This window comes from Cavia porcellus, unplaced genomic scaffold, assembly GCF_034190915.1.
Source record: "Cavia porcellus strain 051 isolate PalLab524CR breed Dunkin Hartley unplaced genomic scaffold, mCavPor4.1 scaffold_9, whole genome shotgun sequence".
Lineage (NCBI taxonomy): Eukaryota > Metazoa > Chordata > Mammalia > Rodentia > Caviidae > Cavia > Cavia porcellus.
The window spans coordinates 62,374,031-62,399,189 of NW_026947492.1; the positions used below are offsets into that span (position 1 = coordinate 62,374,031).

General features: G+C 50.6%; 1 protein-coding gene across 3 annotated transcripts in view; it reads left to right on the forward strand.

Moving 5' to 3' along the window:
• Positions 1-1,820: 1,820 nt before the first annotated feature.
• The window catches only part of Arap1 (ArfGAP with RhoGAP domain, ankyrin repeat and PH domain 1), a 57,234-nt gene continuing 33,895 nt past the window's right edge, over positions 1,821-25,159 (forward strand). The window contains exons 1-3 of one of the 3 annotated variants that reach the window (XM_003463460.5): positions 1,821-1,949; positions 15,986-16,069; positions 21,485-22,084. In XM_003463460.5, the coding sequence (XP_003463508.1) occupies positions 21,528-22,084 (557 nt within the window). In that variant the 5' untranslated portion in view covers positions 1,821-1,949; positions 15,986-16,069; positions 21,485-21,527. The remainder of the gene's footprint in view (positions 1,950-15,985; positions 16,070-21,484; positions 22,085-25,159) is intronic. The other 2 variants (XM_063256548.1, XM_013145342.3) reach the window with 2 other exon arrangements.

A 25,159-nucleotide genomic window follows, 5' to 3' on the forward strand; every position in this document is an offset into this window, starting at 1 on the left:
CTATAGGGCTGTGTACCTCAGAGCTGAAGTTGGGGGAATGTGCCCAGGAGGAGAGAGTCCCGGGGATGCAGGTAAGGGTCCTCCGACTCCAGTGCAGTGGAGGATCTATGCTTTGTGATTTTGCCCTTTCTGGGTCATTTTCAAGAGCTTAGGACTGTGTGAATAGACGATGGGGTCTCCAAGCACCCATCCTCTTGACCTTGTCCAGATGCCAACTACCTCATCCTATGCTCTACCTGGTGGCCCTGAGAGCTAGAGAAAGGACTGACCCTCTGTTCTCTGTGGCTGTTCTGCTGCTCAAGATATCTCTTCTACGTCCAGATGCTCCTGTGTTCTGCTTCCATGCAGTGTTCTTGGCCTCATGCTAATTTGGGGCCCAGAAGTTTACCCCAATGTCTGCTCTGTTCTCTCTTTATGGAAAGCTGTGGCAAAAAAAAAAAAAAAAAAAAAGCTGTGGCCTTAGCTTGGCCAGTGGAAGACACCAGGTCCAGTAACTTGATAAAGGAGGGATGTGTTCACTGAATGGGATCAACCCGTGAATGTCTGATTGAGCGCAAAGCCAGTGGGCTTGGAGTGTAGCCTGGAGGCCATAGGGTGTATGTTTTGTCCTAGATCCCCAAAGGTGGTTTTTGGTGCTGGGGAAGTAATCAGGAGCCATCACAGTAATTTCTGCCATATACACTCCCTCCAATCCTTAGATGAAGGTGGGGTAGGGTGGGTAAGGGACCTTAGAGAATGGTATGGGGATTAGAGTTGTTTTTCCCAGACATTTTGATGGCCAAATGGGGGTGGGACAGGAGATTCACCCAGAGGGGTTCCAGTCCCAGCTTTGCCCAATATTGATTCTGGCTCTGGGACATCAGACAAGTCCTAGAACTTGGAGCCTCATTTCCAAATCCATCACCTGGAGTGATAATTTTGTCTTCAAGCAAATGTGGAAATTGAGATAAAAGGAATAAATTGCTCCCCACTGGGCCTAGGATGTAGTAGGTACTCAAATTAATGACACTTTGCTCTTTTCTATGCCCTCCATGGTAAGAGCTCATTTACCAAATATATCATTGTGTATAAGGAAAAACAAGCCCACAGAAGTTAAGGTCTTGGGGCTGGGGATTTAGCTCAGCGGCATAAGCGCCTGCCTTGCAAGCAAGCAGTCGTGAGTTCGATCCCTGGTACCGATAAAAACGAAAATGACAAAAAAAGAAGTTAAGGTCTTGGGCTTGGCTGACCCCAGAGGTGCCCTGGTCCCAGGACCCAGAAATGCCTGCCAAGCCTGGGTGTTCCATGTGTACGTGCTGGGAGGAGAAGTGGGACTTTCCAGTTCTTAAGACCAGTGAAGGTGCCTGGGTGGGATCTCAAGCTGCAGACTGCAGGAACGGGAGTCTTGGCACTGTTCTTAATCACTGTGCGCAGGGGTGTGTGGGTGCCAGGAGAGAAATGGGTGACCTGGAAAATGAGATGGGGAAGGACCCCAGAGGTGGTGATCAGGAACTATGGTTGACCAGCCTTAAGAGCCTCCGTCCTTCTCGAAGATGAAGTGGGATGAGTGTGGCTTACACCTTCCAGGGGACAGACTCACCAGGACAGGGTTGGGGACTCTGGGAGAGATGGAGACTCAGCGGGCGGGGTGTGTGTGTGAGTGTGTGCGTGTGAACCGGGGCCCCAGGAGAGCAAGGAGGACTTGCAAGCAGCGACAGAGGCTAGAGAGTCTCCCAGACCGACCGGTCCAGCAGGCAGGCCGGGCCAGCGAACTTCAGCACCCAGACTGGGTGAGGGGCGGGGCCCAGGCCGGTTCCCTGCCCCTTCCCCCCTCCGGGCGTCACGTGGGGCAGGCGGAAGCACCCCGCGGGGGGTGGGCGCGCCTGGCCCGAGGCGGCGAGTTGGCGGCGGCGTGAGTTAGCAGCGGCTCTGGGACCGGGGTCCCCGCGAGGAGTCTTCGATGAAAACAGGTCAGTGCGCTGCCGGGGCTTTCCGGTCCCTCCACGCCAGGTGTGGCCTGCAGTGTCCCCATGCCGCAGAAGGGAACGCTGAGGCCACACAGCGACTCCGCACCCTTTGCCCACTTCCCGGGATCGTCTGGCTTGTTCTCTGGCTAGTAGTGGGGGTGGGGGGTCACCTCGTGAGGATGAACTGTCGGGTCTGAGACAGTCCCGAGGAGCGTGAGCCGCGGACACCCGGCTTCCAGCCCCCCCCCCCTTTTTTTTTCTCGGCAGGAAGGCTCCCAGGTTCCGAAGTTAGCCTGCCTTCCGACGCCTTGGTTTTCCCAACTGTGAGATGAAAACTCCCACCCTGTTGACCTCGGAGACCCTTATTTTTATGCAGATAGAATGACCCTGTGCCCTGGACCTTTGGAGCTCCGGTGAACTTGGGCAGGGTACTTCCGGTCTCTGCACCTGAATTTCTCAACAGTAAATGGGGACATTGCTTCCCAAGAGCCTACCTGGCCCAATTGCTGGGAAAAGGAGGGATGTATTCATTGAATGGGATCAACCTAGGAATGTCTGGTTGAGCCTGAAGCCAGCAGGCTTGGAGTGCAGCCTGAGGCCACCGGGTGGATGTTTTGTTCCAGATTCCCAGGGATGGTTTTTGGTGCTGAGGAAGTGAATAGGAGCCTCACAGTAGATTTCTGCCATATGAACTCCCCTAGATCCCAGGTCTGCCGAGCCTTCCCAGATCCCCAGATGGAGGTGATGTGGGGTTGGAGGAAGGCTTCAGGGTTAGATTTGGGGATTGCTCAGGGTCCCAGACTGAGGCACTCATGATACCTGTTCCTACAGGTGGGAGGGAGACATGGAGGCCTCCTAGCAAGATCATTATAGGGTAGAAGGAGCCCAGCCGAGCCATGAAGACAGGTGTGGGCAGGTGCAGGCCCAGGGAGATGACTGGAATGGGCCTTGGCAGTTAAGTGGCACCTTTAAGCACAGGAGCCTTCTGGTAGGGGCATAGCTATGCAGAGGATGCTGTGTGTGAGGAATGGCAAGGAGATGAGTGTGATTGCACGGGGCGGTGGGGGAGGTGTGGAGAAGAAAGGAGTACAAAGAACTCAGGTGTGTGGCTGTCTGGACCCTGGTCTGGGAACCCTGCCTCCTTACTGGCTGGAGTAGGTCAGGAGGGAGGTGTCCCAGAAGCACTACTGATGACTGGTGCTGTGGAGCTGGCCACAGCCTCTTGGGCCGCTGTTGCCCCAGTCTTCATTTGGACAGGTAGCCCCCTCCCCAAGCTATGCTTCTCCATACTTCGGAATCATTCTTTTATGGAGGTTGCCCCTTCTCCCTGCACTCTACAGAAGTTTCCTCCCCATCTAAATCTTTAGGACCTTTGGAACTTTAGGTTTCAGAAATGGGCTGCTAATTGCCCCCTCCTTCCTGCCTAATTTAGGAATATGCCCTAGGATCTCTGCAGGGAGGGGTCTGCAGAGCTGAGGGACTGACTTCCCTGCAGCCAAGAAATCTGTGATTGCAAGTCTCTATACTTTTCAGAACCTTCCTATCCACATCTGTAGGACAGAGGGATAATTCCTGGCTTCATGACCGGAAGAGACCGTCTGGGATAAGACTCAGGTTTGTTAGTCTGAATCTTGCCCCTAGCAGTGAGTGTTAGTGCAAAGTCAGAACTCAGGGGAAGAGTCAGTTCAGAAGATGGGTGAGTATGGAGGAGGGTGGTGGACCAGGCTTATGATATCAGCTGGAGGGAAGGAAGTCCCCATCATTCTCCGAGGCCTCTCCCCTTCCCACCCCACTCTCCTTGGCTGAGCTCAAAGCCAACCGCCAATGCCCAAACAAGTGGCCTCTGTTCCCAGGGGAGGAGGAGGGGAAGCAGGCCCTGGGCTCCAGGCCCGTCTGTCCAGTGCTGACCCTGGCCCCCCGCCCCTCACTCTGGGTCTTAACCCTTAGGATCCTGGACTGGGCCCTGGATGGCTTGAGGGCTAATGCCCCTTATGCACCAGCTATCCCCTCTCCCCAGTTATAGACTTACAAGGGTTCTGTCACTTCTGGAAGGGATGCAGTAGGGTATCAGTGAGAAATGGGAAAGGAAGGAGGAAGCAGGTTGGGGAGAGGGTGGGCAGATATGGCCAGGGACACTGAGGCACCACTTGGCCCTGAAGTTTCTTCCGTAGATGGGGAGAGTGAGCCTAAGTGTCAGTACTCAGGCCAGAATACTACAGGAAACCTGGGTGGTGAGTGCTGGGAGCAGGGGGCTGGAGGAGGAAGCTCTCTAGGGCCCTGTGCTGGGCACGGCACATTTGGTGCATTATTTAACTTAACCTCATTGGATGAGTTGAGGCTTATGGGAAGGACACAAATTCCTGGCAGCAAACATGCTTGGAGGATTGCAGGGCTTTTCCTGTGTTAACCAACTCAATCCTGTCATGGCCCTTATGGTTAGGTACCACTCTACAGAAAAGGAAACTGAGGCCCAGCAAGGTTAAGTAACTTACCCAAGCCCACTGTGGGTCATGGTACAGTCAGCACAGGATCCAGACATGTGTTTGCCTTCTTCGGCCTGATTTCCCCGCCTGGAGGGTGCTGTCAGTGAATGCTGCTCACTGAGGTCTTTCCCCTGGGTGGCGGCAAATGTAGCCATGACAGAATGTGTGACTTCAGCCAGGCAGCCTCATCCCCTCCTTCAGGAGCAATGTCTATCCTTGGATAGCTCTTCTTAGCCCTCACCACAGCCCCACGCAGAGCAGTACTTTGTGTTTTCTGGGTGGGTATAGTGCTGAGGGTGGCCATTCAGAGGGCAGTAGCACAAGGATATTGCGGGGGGTGGGGGCAAGGGATTTATTTAGCTCAGTGGCATAAGTGCTTGTCCGGCAAGTGTGAGGCCTTGAGTTTGATCCCGGGTACCAAAAAGAAAACAAAAGATATTGGGGGGGGCAGATGTCCCCCTCTAATGATACTCCCCACAAGCTCAGGGCTGCCAGCTCTGATTGGAGAGGAGATCTTGGCCACTTACCACCACTCCTGGCCTCCCCCAGACCTGTACATTTCAACCAAGAGTCTGCTCAAAGAGGCAGAGAATCCTGGGTGTCATGGATAGTGTGAAGTGGCAGCATGTGATTGGTCTTCGTGTAGAATGTCTCTCTCTTGTCCTTTGGGTAATAGATCAGAAAAAGAGCCTGTTTCATAATTAGGACATCTGTATCGGTTAGAATAGTTGAGAGGGGATGCAGAGTTAAGTGACCAGGTGGATAATATTATTTAGTGCAGTAGTGGGAAATTATTTAATTACAGTAGTAACAGCAGTAGCTATTATTTATTTCTTTTCCTCTTTTCTTTTGCAATGGTGGGTATTGAACCCATAGGCTCATGCACACTAAGCAGTCTCCCTCTTGCTGAGCCTAACTTAGCTGTTGTGTCTTGAAAGCTTACTAGGTGCTAGCACATAGTAAGGAAAAGTGAGGATTCCATTTAATCCAAATAGTCTGATGGGATAAGTCTGATCCATTTCACAGATGAAGAAACAGGCCCAGAGAGGTTAAGCGATTTGCCCAGGATCATGCATTCCTTAGAAGAACTGAAAGTCTCTGTTGCTTCACAATGGGAACCTGAACACTTGAGTTGCATTGTAGACAGAAGATACTCAGTCTTACCCTGGAAATTTCCAGTTGGGGTGACAGGCAGACGGAAGGGCTGCCTGGTGAGTTGATGTTGTTAGTGATCGCTGTGGAGCTGGGATCCCTGAAGGGTACATTGCTTGCAGACTGGACTGTAACAATTGCTAAGTCCTAAGCCTCCTAAACAGGCACCTCCTGGAGACCTGCATTCTGCTCTTGTCCTGTCCTGACCTGGCTTTTGGTAATAAAATGGTTCTTCTAGGCCCCATATGCTGCCGAAGAGACTGAGGTCAGTTGAAAGTAAGTGATCTGCCTCTGCAGCCATCTTTTAGGCCTGGGGCTCTGAAGCATGCTCCGCTCTCAGCCTGGGGCCTGGTGGCTCCCCCTGCCCTGCCCCAAGGGCCTGAACTTTTAGCACATATTGCCCACATTGCCTTGTCACAGGGGCCCAGATTTACCCCTGAACAAATCAGGAAACAAATCTACTTAAGGTGCCTGGGGTCTGCCATAGGTATTAGCAACTGGTACATCTAGGACAGATCCCAAAGTCAGAGTCAAGAGGCCAAGACACTCACACCACCTGTGGTCAGTGTGTGGTGCTCAGGGGCAGAGAGGCCCACAGAGAGTTCAAGGTCAGAGAATCTCTGCTGGAGAGAGATTCTGCTGTCTCTGTGTCTTTCTCATTATCATTTCCAGGGTAGAGATAAAGACTAGGGGTAGGGCCTGTCCTGACCACTCCTTTGTCATGTCCCAGGACTGGGACCAGGGGCCATATCTGGAATCTTGGCTGCCAAAGAGCAGTGAGGGAAACTGGCCTGGTCCCATCTTTTGCTTAGGCCAATGTAGGGTGGGTCAGCCCCCAGGACTGGGAGGAGTAGCAGGCCTCAACTTCCCAGCTGCTCCAAGGACACTGGCTTATTTCTGGGTGTCCCTTTTTTTTTACTCTTCTCCCCAACCTCACCAGCTTAAGGCATGGACAGCACACAGCAGGACTCAATCTAGCCAATGCTTGGGGTATAGAAGCCTGGGCTGTGGCTGCCTGCCCGGCTCCTTTTGGGGCCCATAGGGACCTGTGGGTAAAGTAACTGTGCTCAGAGGGCCCTAGAAATAGAGTCTCTTGGGCAAGGAGGTCTGTTTTCTGCTGGGCAGAGCACTCTTCTTGTCAGTTGCCTGGCTGGGTGAACCTTGCTTGACTGCAGCCAGCCCCTTCCTGTGCCACCTCTCTCTTGGGGACTCTGAATATGTGTTCAGCATTTGATGTCCCAGTGGTTGAGGAAGGTTGGGTCAGCTCTGCACCCCTTGGTATGCCGGCTGCTGAAGCTTTTACCTGGTTGTAGTCTTTTAGTCTCTACTGGGCACCTTTGAGGGGCTGCCGTGTGATTTTGCAGCTAAGATACAGTCATTTCCCAAAAGGACCTGTGGGGAGAAAAGGACCTCCCAAGGGGTGGAGCTGGGAACTGATGATTTTCAGATGGCAGCAGGCCAGCTCTGGGGCCTGTCCTTTAGTGGAGCAGAGTGCTGATGTTGGCTGGTGGAGTCTACTTTCCCCCTTAGACTGGGCAGTTCCTCCTCCTGCCATCTGGATATACTAAGCCCAGGGACTCTGAAGATCCAGGGAGCATGTAATGGTTCTGTGTCACCGACATGAACCAGGACATTTACCTGCCTCTACTTCCGGTGGCCTGAAAACCCGCATTCCTCAAGGCAGAACTGGGCTGACCCACTTGGAGGGGATGGGGTTGTCTCCAGTATCTCTGAAATCATCATCTGAGGGGATCCTCCTCCCCATTTCTTCTAAGAAGAGACTACTGGAAGGGACTGAGTTCAGCTAGGGGGCCAAGGCCTAGGTCTTCCTGACTTGCTCTGTGACCCTGGATAGGCTCTTGTCTGTCTGGGACTCACTTTCCCTCATGCAAATGGGAGGGCTGAATGAGGTTCTCCTTATGTCTGAGAAGTAGATGATTAAGATTGTGGAGAATCGTAGGCTGGAGCCCAGGCAGCAGGAGGGTAGGGCTGGAGCTGGTGGGCAGCTGTGGAATGAGAGGTGCCTGGTGCTGGGATGCTGGAGGCCAGGTTCTAACCATCCTTGGGTCTGACTTGCAGTGTCACCTGAGCTTTGTGCTGCCCACATGCAAAATTGGGCGATGTCCCTTTATCCTAGAGCTGTCCATGTGTGCCACCTTGGGGACCTAAGGAATTGAACCCTTGTCCTGGCAGAATTGAGATGAGAAAGGGTGAGTATGTGGCTGACACCGTCATGGAGCCGTCTGGCAGGATCATATGCGTGGGGGCCAGGCTACTTCCTGGAGCAGTGAGGCAGGGGAATGTTCTAGGCAAAGGGAGCTATATACACAGAGGCCTAACAGGCCAGTGGTTGTGTTGGGGCACTGGAGGAGAGGAAGTGAGATAGAGCCAAGGGCCACCCTGGGCAGTAGTGGAGAGGCCACAACTGCCTTGAGGGTAGCAGTTGGTCTCAGAGACTCCTAGAAGTTGGTTCTGCCGTGTTGTGGGGATGATTGAGCTGTGGGTGGGTAGCAGGAGGAGTTTGAGAGTCAGCACTTCCCCTGTGTATGGGGGGCTCCCCAGCAGTGTTTATCAGGACAGCCCAGCAGGAAGTGGCTGGGTAGCCACAGAGGTCAAAAAGAAGAGATAGGTCTGGCCACAGAGGGTTCCATAGAGCATCAGAGTCAAACCTTCAACTCTGGTCTAAACCTTGATGTTCAGCTTGTCCAGGCCTCCCTCTCTCCACCCATCTCAGCAGGGTGAGCTGGGTCAGGTGCAGATGGAGGACCGCCCAGCCCAGCCCCCTGTAGATCCTGTCCTTGCCCATCCCTTCCTGACTTGGTGGGTGCCCAGCCCTTGCCCTGCCTACAGTGGTTTGGGAGGCTTCCTGGGGAAGGATTTAAAGCAGAGAAGGGGGACCTCAGGATGGTAGAAGCAAAGGCCAGCACTGGGTGTGGTGGTGTGCATACTTATAATCCCAGCACTCATAAGATTGAGGCAGGAGTATCACTGTGAGTTAGAGGCCAGCCTGGGTTATATAAACAAAGTTCAAGAATACTGACATGTCATATATTTAAGGGCCTGCTATAAAGCAGGCTTTGTGGATTTCCATTTACACATTTCAGATATGTTTACTGAGCATTTTTCTGAACACTGTTCTGGCCACTAAGGATTCAGCTGTGACTGAAGCAAGGTCTGTGCCTCCCAGCTGAGACTGATGTTAAGTTATTTTAGTTACTTATCTTGCTGGGACAAAATACCCAACACCCAGAGTTAAAGGGGAAAGATTTATTTAGCTTGCAGTCTGTAGAGGTTTCAGTCCATGGTTGGCTGGCTCCAAGGCATGGTGGCTTCACAGAGGAGAGCAATTCATGGTAGGCAGAAGACACCAAAAGCAGTAAGAGAGAGAGAGAGAGAGAGAGAGAGAGAGACAGAGAGAGACAGAGAGAGAGAGGAGAGGAGAGAGGAGAGAGGAGAGAGGAGAGAGAGAGAGAGAGAGAGAGAGAGAGAGAGAGAGAGAAACAAGGGTCTTTCTGTCCCTTATATTGTATCCAGTCTACCAGGATTAGGGCGTTGCCAATCCAGTCAGTGAAATGATCCAGCAGTCACCCACCCTTAATCCCAGCGTTACACTACCAATCAGTCACACACTAGATTTAGCCAGTTCTGGAAAGCCCGCTCCCTGTGACCTCATGAGGCTTTGGGGAACAAGGCATAACACCTAGTATCCTAGTATGCTGCATGTTACCAAACACCCTGTCCTCAGAGCACCTGTGGCTTCTTGTCTGGACAGTGAGGATGAGTATGTCTTAGCATGGCCCTCATGGCCCTTTTTGACCTGCCTTCATTCTCCTTCTCTGTAGCCCAGCTGCTCCCTCTGTGTCCCTCTAAGGCCCTGCCTGTCTCTTTGCTATTCCTTCAGAGGAGATAAAACTCAGAGAGTCCTAGGTTCAGATTCTGGCATCAGTGGCCTTGAGTGAGTTACTTAAGTGTCCTGAGCCTTAGTTTGCTCATTCACAAATTGGGCTAGATTGTTAGGATTATGTAGCTTTGCAGGCACCCATGCATGCCTGGTAATTGATGAGCAGGAAGTGCTGACCAAAGTGTGGGTTAAAATTTGTTCTGCAGTCCTACTTGGAGAGGGGCCTGGAGGGGAGCCTGAGTCAGGGAGTATTTTTTGTGTGTGTCTGCTTGTACAGTGGGGGCAGCTGAGGTCACACATCATACTGGATTCCAAAGCCTGTGGAACTGGATTTCCATGACCCTGTCTTTTGGCTCCAGCCCTAACTTTGCAGCAGCGTGCCTCCCCACCACCCTTCCTGCCTCTGCCCCTGCTGTCATGGCAGCTTCCTATTTCAGGTACCAGCAGCAAAGGGTCCGCTTGTCTCCTGGCTTCTTCATTCCAGGGCTCACCCAGGGAGAGGGCAGGTGCATGCCTTTCTTCTTCTGGGCTTCCAATTTATCCTTCTGGGCTACAGAGGAGCCCAGCAAGTCCCTGCTGTCACAGGCAGGAGCTTCCATTTTCCAGCTTTCCCTGCTCCCTGCCAGGGCAGGGCGGACCTCCACCATCCAGGGCATAGAGCACATCCCAGTGCCAGTGTAAGCATCAGGGACCCTGGTTCTACTCCACTGCCTGTGGTCCTGTGGTTACCCTGTGTGCTCCCACGCTCCTGTGGTCATTGTTTTTCTGCTTCTGCTTCCTTTGTAGTGTTCACAGTCCCTTCCTGTTCTCCAGGTGGCAGTGGTCTCTGAAGGACCTTCTTGTTGTCATTTTGTGGCATCTCTGACCTCTGCTTGCCCAGAATATGGCAGAAGTCCCCTCCCCAGTAGGGATGTCTTGACTGAGTGGCAGGGGCCAGGCCACTGCCTAGGATCCTGCAGGAGTGGGCTGGGTGGGTGACTGCGTGGTTGGAAGGGCCTGAGTGAGGAAGGTGCTGGGCTGGAAGCCTGGGGTCAGGCGTTGGAGGGTCGGGGTCAGGGTAGGAGCCCTGCCTGTACCAGGTATGCTGGTGGCAGGTGAGAGAAAGACAGGGAGCAAGGACAAGGGCCAGTGGTCCAGGAAAGCCGAGAGACCTAGAGTGAAGAGGGCAGTGAGGCTGGAGGTCCAGGGCTTGTGGAAAAAATGTCCCTTAGTAATGTGTGCATTTTTTATTTAAAATCATGAAGCTACGTTAAAATGATGGTATTGGGGAATGAACTACAAGAAACTCAATTTCAATGATTTGCAAAACATTTATCATTTTTTCTTCTAATTATAAAAGTGATACACATTTGTAAAGCTTCAAGCAATACAGATATGAAACTTACAGAAAGTGAAAGTCTTTTGAGATGAGGCTGGCGGATCCCAGGATGGCCACCAGCCCTTAGTCTTTTAATATCCCTTGATCATTAATAAAACCAAGATTTAGCATTTTATTATGGTAATGCTGGTGAGGCTACTGCTAGGCGGTTGTTGAGGTGTCACCTTCTCACCAGGTCCCTACCTGGGGTGGGGGGGGAACGTGGTGAGAGCTCAGAGAGCGAGGACTGAAACTCGGCCTGTTCTCTGCTTGCAAAGCAGCATGCTCTGGTGTGGAGTTCCTGGAGGAAGAGGCATCTTTTTCTGATTTGCTCACAGGTCCCACCTGACTTGGGGACAGCTCTTTTTTTTTCAGAGAAGGTTGCTTGTCAGGAGCTGGTAGAAGTTTCGGGAGTGTGGGTGTGTGGCCCCTGGGGTGCTGCAGGAGGGTCCAGAATAGCTGGGGTATAGTAAGGTTGTCTTTAGGGTCTGGGGTACCTGGACCTTGGGTGCTACAAGCCCTCCACCAAGGGCCACCCCGGTTAGGACTGGCCAAGGCCTTGGGATGAGGGGCAGGAAGTGCCTGCCTTCGCAGAGGAGGAGTGAACAGAGGTTAAGCAAGTCTGGCCTCTGGTGCACATGTGGTGACGCGTCATGGTCATCTGGGTGCCAGCCTGTGAGACAGGGATTGAAAGGCTTCACAATGTGGAGGATGTGAGGTGACTCACTGAGGGCTTCAGACAAGAAGGGACAGAGCCGAGTCTGGGACCTAGACTGGCCTCCCATCCTGGGTGGGGACAGGTGGGGACAGGACAGGCCCCTAGCTTCCCACTAGGTGGCAAGGCATCTACCCATTTGCTCAGGCCCAGGGTACTCTCTTCACCCTGCAGCACACCAGGCCCCTGGAAAGACAGGCCACAGCACAGATAGGCAGGCAGGGCCCTCCCAGAGCCAGGGAAAATGTACAGGGCAGGACACAGAGTAGGAGAAGGACAGGAGACCACCGTGTGCCTTTTTGGGACTTGTAGGTAGCAGGAGACAGAAGCTAGACTTCAGGGAGCTGGCCTCGCAGGGGTAGGGAGAGTCACTTCTGCACCCTCTGGCTGTGGAGCCCCACCCCTGCCTAGTTCCTCATACCTACTACAGGAAGTGTCTCCAAGGCTTCGGGCCTGCGCTAGTTAGCCTGGGCTAGTGGAGTCCTGCGAACGCCAGGAAGGCAGCGGATGCTTGCGAGGATGGCCCTGCTCGTAGGTATCACGAGTGGTGGAGGGTGTGGGGCATGTCAGAGTTCTGGGGCAGTTGGGGTATTGGCAGGGACATGAGGCCTGAAGGTTGTGTGTGTGTGTGTGTGTGTGTGTGTGTGTGTGTGTGGCGGTGAGTGGGTGGGAGGAGGCTGTGTGTGGGAGGTGGGTGACCTTTGAGGTAGTGTGGGGTGTGCCATTGTGGTATGTGTGGGGTGTGGTTTGTAGACCCAGGTGGCTGTGTATGTTGTTGGTTCTGTGTAGAGACCTCTTTGAGAGGTGTCTAGGGGTCTGGACACTGGGGTCCCTGCCCAGCCTGCCTATGGTGGAAAACTAGGATTCAGATAGTGGGTGGGCTGCACAGGCGAGGAGGAGGACAAATTGAAGACCGTTGGCCACCTCCCTCCTCTCCCCTGCATGCAGAGGGAGCACTGGGGGTGTGAGTTGGGGAGGTGTCCTGGCCAAGAGAACTCCAGAGCTGGGTGTGGAAACAGTAGGAACCCTAAAACTGCTGTGGGTCAAGTCTCTCAGATCAGTCAGAGTGCAAAAGAGACTTGGGAGGCCACAGCGAGGGACACACCCACATGGGTCTGCCGCCTCTGCAGGTGATTGGTGGAGGTGACCCACCCTCTTTGGGTACTCTTTGTTCCTACCTCACTGATTTCTCCCAATTCCAGATGAGCAGTCCTATCATGCCCTGGGGTTCAAAAGTTTAGCCCTTCCTATGTGCACTTGGCAGCCTCTTGTGGTTTTTTGGGGCCTAGGTCCAGAGCTCTCTAGAAAAGTCCCTGACTTCTGGCACAAACTTTTGCCTGACAAAGGCAACATGTCCTGATGCCCCTGCAGGTGGATCTGGTACGTTTCACACACATGAAAGGTAAAAATACCAGGCCCTGGGATAGTTGAGTGAGACGAAGGTGGAAATCTGCAGGACTGGGCATACAGAGTCACTTAAGGCCCTGGGCTGCACTGCAGAGGGTGGGGGACAAGACACACAGACCCTCAAAACTCCCAAGTGATGTTGGGGATAGGGTGGAGGTGAAGCCCCTTAAACTGAGTAGCAGAGGAACAGAAGCTCTGCTGAGCTGCAGGGCTGAATTGCAGGGGACTTTCTGCAGGAGGCCCCCTTGGAGCAGGTGCCTGAAGTGGGCTGGGGTGGTTTACTTACTCACTGTCAGCTGACAGTTTGGGGGGCTCCCCCAGATACTAATGTAGGAAGTGACATGGAGGGAATTGTGTCCCAGCCTGGCTGGGACTTGGGGTATGTTCCTGAGAATTTGGGCAAGTCACTTCCTCCCTGTGGGTGTTTGTTTCTTCACCCGTTAGTATTAGCGTCAGAGCTGGACTAGGTTAAATGACAGCTGAGGACCCTCAGGTAGGGGCCCCACAGGGCTCTGAGCAGAGGTGGGATCTTGGGAGAAGCAGGGTGGTGGATGCAGTGTGCAAAGCACCTGGGTTCTGGGGCGTGGGAGAACTCCCAACTGTGGCTCGGCTACTGCAACAGGATGACACCCTCCTCCACCGGGCCCCTGCTTCCTTTGGGGTGAGGACTCTGGCCCGATAGCAGCCTTCAAATCAGGACCAGGATGAGGGTGGAGCAAGTGGGGCTCCTGGGTGCAGACAAGGGGGCACGATAAATTCAGTCATCAAAGGGTATAATGTTTTAATGCCGTTTTGAAAAATCAAAATTAATGCAAAATATTCATAATGAACAAAATAGAAAGTATCAAAAGTTTCAATGAGGAGAGAACCAAACTGCCTTTTTGTTTTTGGCCTCTGTAAGGCATTCATTGCCCCAGACTTTTGTCAAGGAGCTGCCTTCTCCAGGAAGCCACCCTTAAGCCCTGAGGTCCCCTGGGCTGTTCTCATGGGCTAATGGTGTCTGATCCCCTCAGCCCGAGGTACCTGGAGACATCTGTTCATGCCTCCAGCTCCCTGAGCAGCGCTATTGCAGCAGGTGTCAGTGTGAGTCCCCATGTCTCTGTCCTTGGCGGGTGCCCCTTGAGTGCAGGAATAGGAACTTGAGAATGGCCTACAGGGGCCCTGCTCTTCTCAGGGAGAGGAGTGGCTTCCTGTTTCCCACCCGTGGCCATTCTGGCAGGGTGGTGGGACCATGATCACATCACTTGTGTTACACCTAACCCCAGCACCCAGCCTGTGACAGGTGCTTCTTTGTGTTTGCTGTCCCTTTGGAGAGGGAGCAAGCAGAGTAGTTAGGAGTTGAGAGCTGTGCTGCCCACCGGAAGTATGGTGCAAGCCACAAGCACAGTGTAAGTTTGCTAGTAAGCACATTAAAAGCACAGGTGCAGCCGTGTGTGGCAGGGCATGCCTGTAAGCCAGAATTTGGGAAACTGATAATCCCAGAACTTGGGAAGCTGAGGCAGGAGGATGCCTGTGAGTTCCAGGCCAGACTGAACTACATACTGTCTCGTAAACCATCCCCCACCCCTGAAAAAAGAAAGAGAGAAAGAAAGTGGAAACAGGTGCAGGGGCTGGAGCAGAGCTCGGTGGTAGAGCACTTGCCTAGTACGTGTGATGAAGGTCCTGCATTCCAACCCTCACCCCTGCCCAGAAAAAGGGAAAAGAAACAGGTGCAATTAGTGTTAATATTATTTTAAATCTAAATATCCACAATATTATTCATAATACAAGTAAGCAGTAGAAAAAAATTTCTTTTGGTGCCAAGTTTTTATACAGTCCAATGTGTTTAAAAGCCATGCTCTTCGTTTCCGGAGTCCTGTTTCAGGTGTTCAGAAGTCATGTGTAACTATGACTGTTCACCGTCTTGAGCAGAGTGGGTTTAGATTACACTCAGACTGCTCCTACCTAGCAATGTGACTTTGGGCAAGTTTCATCATCTTAAAAACAACGCACCTTAAACACTGGAAAGGCTAAAAGAGTTAATGTGCTTAGATACCTGGTATAATAAACACTATTGTCACTACTTTTTAAAATGTCATTTGAGGGGCCTGGGAGTGGCTCAGTGGCTTACGCACCTACCTGGCAAGTATGAGGTCATGAGTTTGATCCCTAGTACCAAGAAAAAAAGATAAGAACAAGGTCACTTGAGTTGTGTGGCCATTTTTGCTAACACTTTCATCCAAAGTACAAGTTACTTAAAAAAAATTTTTTTAAATACTGTAAAAACATAAACCTGTTTTAACCCTACCCTAAACAACAATAATGGTGGAAGTGACTTAAGTGAACTGTAAAATGACCTTTACAAAAAGGCCTGCTAAAGCCATTTTACACAGCAGTTTTTGGGTTAACCTTGCCTGGGGTGAATTTGCCTTGGCTCCCAACATGGGGGAGGAAGACTCCTCTGTACCACTGCATCCTCGCTGTCCCCAGCCTCCAGAGCTTGGGTGGTCCCAGGAGTAGCCTGCCCTGAGGGTTGGCCTGTTCTTTCTCCTCCCCTGGAAACCCTGTTTTTTGGTCTGTGTTCCTCTGTGTCTCTTACAGGTTCAGGGACAGGGCCTCTGGGCTCTCATCCTCTGCTTGTAGCCCATGCCATGGTCTTCAGGCTTTCTAGGGAGGGTCCTGTGCCCCTCGCCATTCCCCACCTCTCCTGACCATCTCTGTGTTGGGGAGCCCACCCCAGGCGAGGAGCTGCTCTGTGCCCCCACCTCCTGCTGGGGCATTCCTGCCTCAGCCTGCCCCATTGGAATCCCAGCCCCTCCCCGTCCTGGCCCCTGGCTCCTCTAACTCCACTGCAGAGTCCCTGGGCCCTTCTGTCTTCCTCCTCTTCTGCTTCCTCCACCTCTTCCCCCTCTCTGCTTTCTTCCCTTTTCTTTTCTTTTACTAATCCTTGTCCTTGTCCCCTTCCTTTCTGTCGTTTCCTCCTGGCCTCCTGGCTGCTCAAAGTGGCCTTCTCTTACGGACTTTCTCTTCATTTCTGACCTGCAGCTTTGGCCCCAGCCATGAAGAGGAATCCTTCAGAGTAGCTGCAGCCTCCAGGAGGGAGGAGCAGTGCCCTGAGCAGCCCAGCCGGTGAGTGGGGAGCAGGGCACATTGCAGGCTGAGCCTCAAAGCGAGGTGGGAGGCTCCTCAGGCTGGCGGGCGGAGACCTGAAGACCCATGTTCACCTTTGAGAATCCAGGCTGCGGGTAGAGGGTGAGGTTCTGCCCCGCCAGGGCTCTGAGGGAAGAAGGGACAGGGCAGGCTGGATTTGGGGTATTAGTCCCCTTCTCGCCTGGTGAATTTCGGTCTCTCTCATTTCCAGGCTCTTCCTATGACCTTCTTTTGTAAGTTTTATTTATTTAGTTGTATTTTGGAAAAAAATTTCAAAATTAAAAGACATAGAAGGGTATAGTGTGTCTGTTGGTTGTCTTGCCAACTGCCAAATGTCCACCCCAAAGGTAACATCCTCTATATCTGTCCAGAGCGTTCTGTGTATATTTTTATATGACTGTGTGTACACTATTTCTTCTTCCCCATTCTCTCTCTCTCCCCTTCTGTGTCTCTCTGTCCCTTCCTCTCTCTTCTTCCCTCCCGACTTTCCTCTCCCTTCCTCCTTCCCTTCCTTCTTTTGTTTCCAGTATTGGGAATTGAACCCATGGGTCCTGCACTGAGCTACATCCCCAGTCCTTTTGATTTCTTTATTTGAAACCGAGTGTCGCTAGGTTGCCAAGTTGCTTGGACTGGCATCAAATTTAGGCCTCCCAAAGTACTGGGATTATGGGTATGTGCCACCATGTCTGGCTTATTTTTTGTTTTTGTTTAACCCAGATGCTTACGTAACACTATTCTCTACCTTTCAGGCATTCTGCTCCTGAGCTGCATCACCTTTTATTTTGAGATAGGATCTCACTAAGTTGCCTAGGCAAGCTTTGAGTGTTTGATCCTCCTGCCTCAGCCTCTCGCATAGTTGGAATTATGGGCATATCACTGCGCCCAACTTTTACCTTCCTACTTTTCTGTGTATTCTCAGACTTTCTGCTCTTTGACAGGCTGATAGGTAAAAAATAATATTTTCCCTTTATACTTTTTTGTCATTTGCTTAAAGGTCATTTACATTTTCCTTTCCATGCATTTCTCTGTTCATATTTTTTTTTGCTTGTTTTCCTGCCAGGTTATTTATTCTTATTTCTGAGGTGCTTTTTGGCTCGTAGGAATTGAGTGAGATATGAGCTATCCCTAGGTTCTCCCTTATCTCTGGCATGGCCAGTGGTGGTTTCCACCATGCAGAGATGCTTTGGTTACTGTTTAAATGAAAACAAAACAAAACGACTTACTATTGCAAAAGGCACATTGCCATATCTCCCCTGAAATACCCCCCCCACACACACACTTTGAACACTCTTACCTGTCATGTGCACCACTTCTGGAAGTCCTCTTTCGTGTCTTCAGTTGTGCTGCCCTGGCTGCCTGCAAGTCCTGACTCATTTCAAAACATTTACTGCTCATGATCATTTTGACTTTGAGGAAGAGCCCCAAATCTCATGGTGCCAGATCTGATGCCTAAGGTGGACGAGGGCACCATCGTATTTTTATTTGACGGAAATTACCATAATGGTTAATCAGTGAGGAGTGATCAAAACTACAGAGAAGCTTTAAATTAAAATAATTTATTATAATAAAAGATACATTGGTATTATTATTATTATTATTGTTATTTTGATACTGGGGATCAAACTCAGGACCTTGTGCTTAGAGGCGGGCACTTGTGCCACTGAGCTAAATCCCTGGCCCAACGTTGCTGTTCTTCTTCCTCAGAACACTCCCACTTGTTTGAACACACCATTGTTCTTGGCAGTGTGTCCTTTACTGTAATAAATTTTTTGACACTCACTATAATGCTTGATCACCCCTTTTATGCAGTAACAATGGAAATACATCTTTTGGCGACTTTGTGAACATCACAGAGAGTAGTTTTACAATCTCAGACAGTGTAGGTCAGACCCTCCTTATGGGACTTTTTTCCTTCTTTTAGACAGGGCTTCCCTGGTAGCGCAGGCTGGCACTGAACTTGTAATGCTCCTGGCTCAGCCTCCCGAATGCCGCGTTACAGGTGTGCCCCACCAGACTCAGCTTCACAGGGCTTCTTGTTGCAAGTGAGGGATGTACTAAACAAACATACGAGCTGCTCCCGACGTGCCCGAGAGTTCTGTGTTATGGTAAACTTTGTACTTTAGTATGTGGGAGGACACTCTAGGCTAAAAAATTTTCTTAAAAAAGTAAAATGTAGTAAATACACAAACCAGCATCATGATCATTTATTATCACTATCAAGTATTGTGTACCATACGTAACGATATGGACCATCCTTTAATATACGGTAGGTTGGTCCACACTGGTGTTGTCACAGATACATGAGGAGTACGTTGCACTGTGATGTTGGGATGGCTGACAGTTGTCACTGCAGTGGGACTTCTTGGCTCTGTTATACTTTCTTGGGGCCATTCCTCTGTCTGTGGTCCATCACTGATGGAAGCATCATTATGTGAGGTATGGCAGCAGTTGGATATCTTGTTTTTTTCTGTGTACCTTCTAGGTTTATATCATTCCAAAAGGCTTTTGTTTCTCGGATGATGTTTGAATCCTCTCATTTTTAAAAAAAATACTGAAATCTTTGATCCATCTATAATTTATCGTATGAGGTGTGAGGTAGGGATCTGCCTTAGTTTTTGCTAGTTGGCTCCAAAGCTTTTGCAACAATTTCATAATCCGTTCTCCTGCCCCCAAGTTTGAGATGCTCCTTCCGTTATGTACTAAATTTTTAAAGCACTTGAGTCTCCATTTGGTCTTTGTCTAATTGATGTGTGTGCTCACATGCTACTACCATATACTACCATGAATTTTTGTGGCCCTGTGATATTTTAATATGTGGTGAGGCTAATTTCTATTCCTTATCTACCTTCTGTCTCCCAGAGTTTTCTGCCTGTTCCTTTTTGATTAATTTTGGTACTGATGGTCAAACTCAGGATCTTCACACTGAGCTACATTCCAGACCTTTTTATTTATTTATTTTTTAATTTTGAGATAGAGCATGGATAAATTGCTGAATTCCCCAGGCTCGACTTAAACTTTGATCCTCCTGCCTCAGGATCTCAGAGTGCTGGGATCACAGCCTGCACTGCCACGCTCGGCTTCTGCTTGTTTACTTTGCCATGTGAAGTTTCAAGCTTGTGGAGCTTAAAAAACATTCTGTATGTATTTTGAGTAGGAGTATGTATATGTACAAAAATAGCTTAAAATGAAAACTTCTTATTGATGTCAGCTTTTAGGATTTACTGTGTCTTCCTATTTATCCAGGTTTTTGAGTTTTTTGAGACAGGGTCTTGCTATGTAATTCAGGAAAATTTACTATTTAACCCAGTTCCTCCTGCCTCAGCCTCCCAAGTGTTGGGATTACAGGCATGTGCTACCACGCCTGGCCTGGCTTGTCCAGGTTTTTTTTTTTTTTTTTTTTTGTTCCTCAGCAACACACCAAGGTTTGTCTTATGTAGATCTTGTATTTATCGTTCTTTTCCTCTTCCCTTCCTTTCTCCTTCCATCTCTCCCTGGTGGGAAATTTATTTAACTCCTACCAAGATCTTGCATTTTAAAATTTTGTTTTGTTTTGCTTTGCTTTTAGGGGCTCATTCTGTAGTATAGTTTGGTTTCAAATGCACGATTCTCCTGCCTCATCCTCCCAAGGGCTGGGATTCCAGGCACGTGCCATTGTGTGCCTGGTTTGAGATCTTATGTATTTCTCATGGTGTTTTGTGATGCTATCATAAATGTGACCTTTCATCCTGGTTTCTACCTTGTTACTGCTTAGAAATGCTGATTTTTAAAATTTTAATTAAAAAAGTTTTTTGAAACACCGTTTTGCTATGTAATTCAGGCTGGCTTTGAACTCATTATGTAGCCCAGGATGGCCTCAAATTCTCAGCAGTCCCGCCCCAGCCTCCCAAGTGCCTGGATTAAGAGCATACACTACTGTACCTGGCTAGAAATACTGATTTCTGTTATACTAATTTTTTTGATCATTGTATTGGGTATTGAACCCAAAGCCTTGCACGTGCTTGGCAGGTACTTCAGCCGCTGAGCTCCGTCCTTTGCCCTATTTAAAATTATCTTTTGAGACCAGATAATGTTAACTTGCTTAGATAGTCCATAAACATGTGACCCTCCTGCCTCAGCCTCCCAAGTGGCTGGGATTACAGACAGGGCTCACCATGCTTGGCTTCGAATATTACATTTGAACTCAGCTTTATTAAATTTTTCTGTTGTTTGAGTAACTTCTCAGTTGATCTGCTTGGACCTTCCAACTTAAAACTCATTATGATCAACTAATGGGTGGTTTACCTTTTCCTTCCTAATTTGCTATGTTTTTTTATTTGCCTAGAACTTTTGGAGCAACTTCAATAATGATTTCGATGGTAATGAAATGGACATCACTGTCTCATTCTTAACTTTAATGGAATTTTCTGTTGTTTTTCCATTAAGAAAGATTGGTTTTCTGTTTAAGGAAGTGTCTGTCTACTTCTATTTTAGTTAGGTCTTTAAGTAAGTTGGATACTGGGTTTTATCATTGGCTCTCGAATATCTGGAGATTGGTTGAATTTTCTGTACCCTCAGTTAATCTCTTCGTCATCTCTGTACTCCTACTAGGGAGCCAGGAGTGCTCCAGTACAGGGAGGGAAACTAAGTCCCCACTGTCCAGTGCATGCTGGGCTAGTTTCAATGAATGAATGCCTTTTCCTCCCCTCACACAGAGGGCCAGATCCCAGAGGCTGTGTGATCTGTGCTCACCTCTCCTGGCAGTTTGCTTCCTGCAGCAGGGGTGTGGGTAAGGCAAAGCCTGCTTTGCATTGGTGCCCTTCAGTCTCACGTATGCTCGCCGAGCCCCTGGGCCGGACCCTCAGCGGGGGATGGCAACGTAGAAGTTGTTGACCATGGGCGAGGCCTTGTGGAGGGCAGTGAGTGATAAGAAGGGGCCGACACAGGACCAGTCATGCCATTGCATTGGCTATGTGACCCTGGAGATGGTGGGGGTAGTTCTAAAGAGACATGATTTGGATGCTGCGAGACCACCGAGGAAGAACCTCAAGGTCCTGAAAATTGTTATAGAATTTTTTTTTTTTTTTTTTTTTGCACCAAGAACCTAACTCATGATGTTGCACTTTTTAGGCTGGCACTGTGACGCTGAGCTGTATCTCTGGTCCTCAAGGGTTGAACTGGAACCCGTGGCATGAGGGGAGTTTTGAGGTTTTGGCTTTCATGAGTTCAGTATTCAAGCTTTACTCTTTCAGGGTTGGAATTGTGGGGACTTGAGAGATTTTGACATTTGCGGATATGACATTTGGGATTATCTTTTCGGAATTACAATTGCACTAAATGGAAGAGCTGCAGAGGGATGGTGATCAGGAAACTGCTCCCGGGCTGCCTTTGTCTCTGACCTGTGCCCGTCTGTTGCAGGTCTGACTGAACCCTGCCGGCTGGGCCTCTGGTGGTGGGCACCATGGCAGAGGGCGGGGACGCTGCGCTGTCGGTGGCTGAGTGGCTGCAGGCGCTGCACCTGGAGCAGTACACTGGCCTCTTCGAGCAGCATGGAATGATGTTGGCCACTGACTGCCAAGGCCTCAGCGATGCCCGCTTGGTGCACATGGGCATGCTACTCCCTGGCCACCGCCGTCGCATCCTGGCTGGCCTGCTGCGTGCCCACACTGCTCCGCCCATCCCTGCACCCCGCCCCGCTCCACGGCCTGTACCCAAGAAACGCCATGTCTTCCGCTCAGCACCTGCACCCGCCATTTCACTGGAGTTGCAGCCCACAGCTGGAGAGGATGAGGGACAGCCCACGGCCCCGCCCATCCCACCCCGCAGGAGCTGCCTCCCGCCCACCTGCTTCACCACCCCTTCCACGGGTGTCCCGTCCATGGCCACCCCATCTGTGACCGACACATCCACTGCTGCTCCAGATCCTGCGTTGCCCCCACTGCCCGCCAAGCGACATTTAATGGAGCCGAGTGTTCCGCCTGTGCCTCCTCGCTCCGGACCCCCGCGCCTGCTGGTGAGGTGAGTGGATGCCACCCACAGTGGGCAGAACACAGGTAGAGCATCCCGGAGAGTAGATGGGCAGTTTGTGGCCTTTGCATGAGAGTAGGAAAGGTGCTTGAGGTGGCGGGAACAGCTTGTGCAAAGAGCAGGGCGGGGAGGCAGCCATGTATCCTCAGTAGCACAGCTGGGTTGGTGGCACATGGGGTGAGGACGGGGCATGCCAGGGGGACTTGCCCTGAAGTCCAGGCTGGGGAGCCAGCTAGGTTTCTGGAAGAGGATGACGAGCTGCTAGGGGGTTGCTGGGGAGGAGACTGGGAGACAAGTGAGCAGGCACAGGGGGAGGTTCCACCCAGGCCAGGCTGTGTTGAGTGCCTGGTAGCAAGTGGGATGACTGGAGCCAGATGTGGGTCCTACAGTAGCCAGCACCTGGGACTTCCTGGACCTGAGCAGAGGAACCTTGGTGGCCTCCAGGGTTCTGTGTTGGATGGTTGGCCAGACAGTGGTAACGACGCTGATGCAGGACCCAGGGAAGGAAGTGAGTCTGGGAGAGGGACCCAGTGAGTGTGAGATGCTGTGGGGCATCTGGGCACATTCTGGTACCCAGAAGTAACATCTGGAGTACAAGGAAGGCTCTTTGCAGAGGTGGGTGGGGGAGCAGAAGCTATGCCTCTGTGCCTTTCACCCCACCTACCGCATCCCTGACAAGTGTCACTTGGTGATACCTCGGAGCCTCGCCTTCCTCACCCTCACTCCTCTTCAGGGCTGCATTTTTTCCCTGGGTTCTGGCCTCCCTTGTTTTCCTGGGTCTCCTCTTCCTTCTGGGGATGTTCCCTTTCATCTCCTTCATAAAAATCCTCTTTCCTGTGCTTTGCTCGGGTGCGCAGCTGGAGGAAGCATCCCCAGAGGGCTGGATGTTCTGGGGGATGTGGGGATTTATTGGGCCAAGTCAGGCTAATCTGGGAAGGCTTCTTGGAAGGGGAAGGAATATGAAGGGTCATGGAAGAACCCAGTCCCTGTTATTGCTGCGCCATGTATGGGGCATTTTATTTACATAACTTTGCTGAACTCAGAAAACTCTTTTTGGAGGATTCATGCACTGGTTCCAACCAGGGAAATAAAGTGTTCGGGGCAGGGAGGGGCACCCTGGCTGTACTCACGCCAGCTGCTTATTCTAGCCCCATAGTGGGGGAGACTGGGGAGGTTCCCCTCACATAAGGAGGGGCACTAAGTTAAGGGGTCTTGAAGGCTAAATTAGGACTGCAGTGTTGGGGAGCTGATTGGTGGAAGCGCAAAAAGTGTCTGTGCCTTTCCTGGTTCAGCTGAGTTGGAGCAGGTAGGCACTAAGACCCCCCAGGAGCCTCTCCCACGCCCTAGATTGAAGTTTCCTGGTGCCATTGTGCCCTCTAGTGGCCAATCTCTTGCATGCAGGGGTAATGCAGAAGTAATTTCTATTTACTTCATTCGAATTACTGAACAATAGAGAGGGAGAGAGAGTTAGCTAGTATAATTCAACACCTCACATTTTTCCTCTCGGTCCCTCTACCCAGCATATGTCACCTAGATGTCTTGAGAAGGGAGAGGCCTTCAGAGGAGGATGGTGGGAAGGATGAGGCTAGGGCAGGATCCTATGCCACAGACCAAGCTATAAGCAGGCAAGAATAGGGTTTCCTCCTTCCTGCCTTCTGGGCCTGTTTCTCTACCACGTGCCTTCCATGGCCTTCTGCCGTGCTCTGTAATCCCCCTGGCACTGCCACTTGTTCAAGATACTTAATAGGGTAGGGTAGTGGTGGTGGCATCCAGACTGAGGCTCTGAGTGGGTCCTGGGACCCTAGGGCCCACTCAGAGCCTCAGTCTGGATGCCACCACCACTTGGCCAACCTCTAGGGAAGGCCAGCCCTTGAGGTCAGAAGTTGGGATCTTTGAAGGGAGAAAGGATCCAAACACATTTTGTACTGAGAGAATTTGTAGGAAATCACAGCGTCACTTATATCCCCTTATATCCAAGGGGTGTATTGGTTCCAGGGTCTGATCACAAAATGTATTTGCATAGAGCCTACTCACATCCTCCTTCATACTCTAGATTACTTATATCACCTAATAGAGTGGAAATAACTATTATACTACATTGTTTAGGGAATAAGAACAAGGAAAAAAGTCTGTGCTCGTTCAATATAGTTGCAGTTTTTCCCCATATATTTTCCATCTGTGGTTTATGGAATCTGCAGGTGTGGAACCCATGAATACAGAGAACCAGCTATGTTTCCTACAAGTAAGGATATTTCCCGATGGCAGAGTTGGTGGGGAGTGAGCTGCCAAACCTGGTTGCTGATGCCCTGGTCTTAGCAGTTGGAATCATGGGCATTGGCATTCCTCGGTTCACAGTCTGTGAAATCCTATAATAAAAACTAATGTGAGCTAGGCTCTCTAGCACACACCTGTAATCTTAGCTACTAGAGAGATTGAGGGAGGCAGATTGCAGGTTCCAGGCCCACCTGCACAACTCAGTGTGACCCTGTCTCAAAATAAAAAATAGAAAGGGCTGAGGACATAGCTCAGCGCTTCCAGGGTACAGCAAAACAAACCCCTTACTGCAGATAGAGTATCACAAATTTGTAACCTGTTGAGCCCTGGCCCTGTGGTGATCGGGGTAGGGGCCAAGATGGAGCCTCCTTGGCCATCCTGTTCCCTTCCAGCCCTTTCCTGTGACTCCTAGATCCTTGATGCATGGACTACTCCTGCCCCTCCTTGCATCCATGAATGATGGGAACTCTCAATTTTGGGGTCTTTCCTATGTGATCATGTTGTGACTGAGCCTGTCACTAGGGTCCCCAGTGGGATTTGGGGACCTTTATGTTTGCATATGTACACTGTGAGGGTCTTGGGTCTGTGTGAGGGCATGGCTGGGCCAGTTTATATGTATTCATTCATGGGTATAGGTGTACATATGTGTGTTTGTGTAAGCTGTCAGGTCTGTATGTTAGCATTGATGCAGGTTCTAAGGGTCACTGCGCATAATCATATAGGTATAGGTATGTGGAGATCCATGCAGTTTTAATGGTGGCATGAAGCATGCACATGAGTTCATCCGGGCTT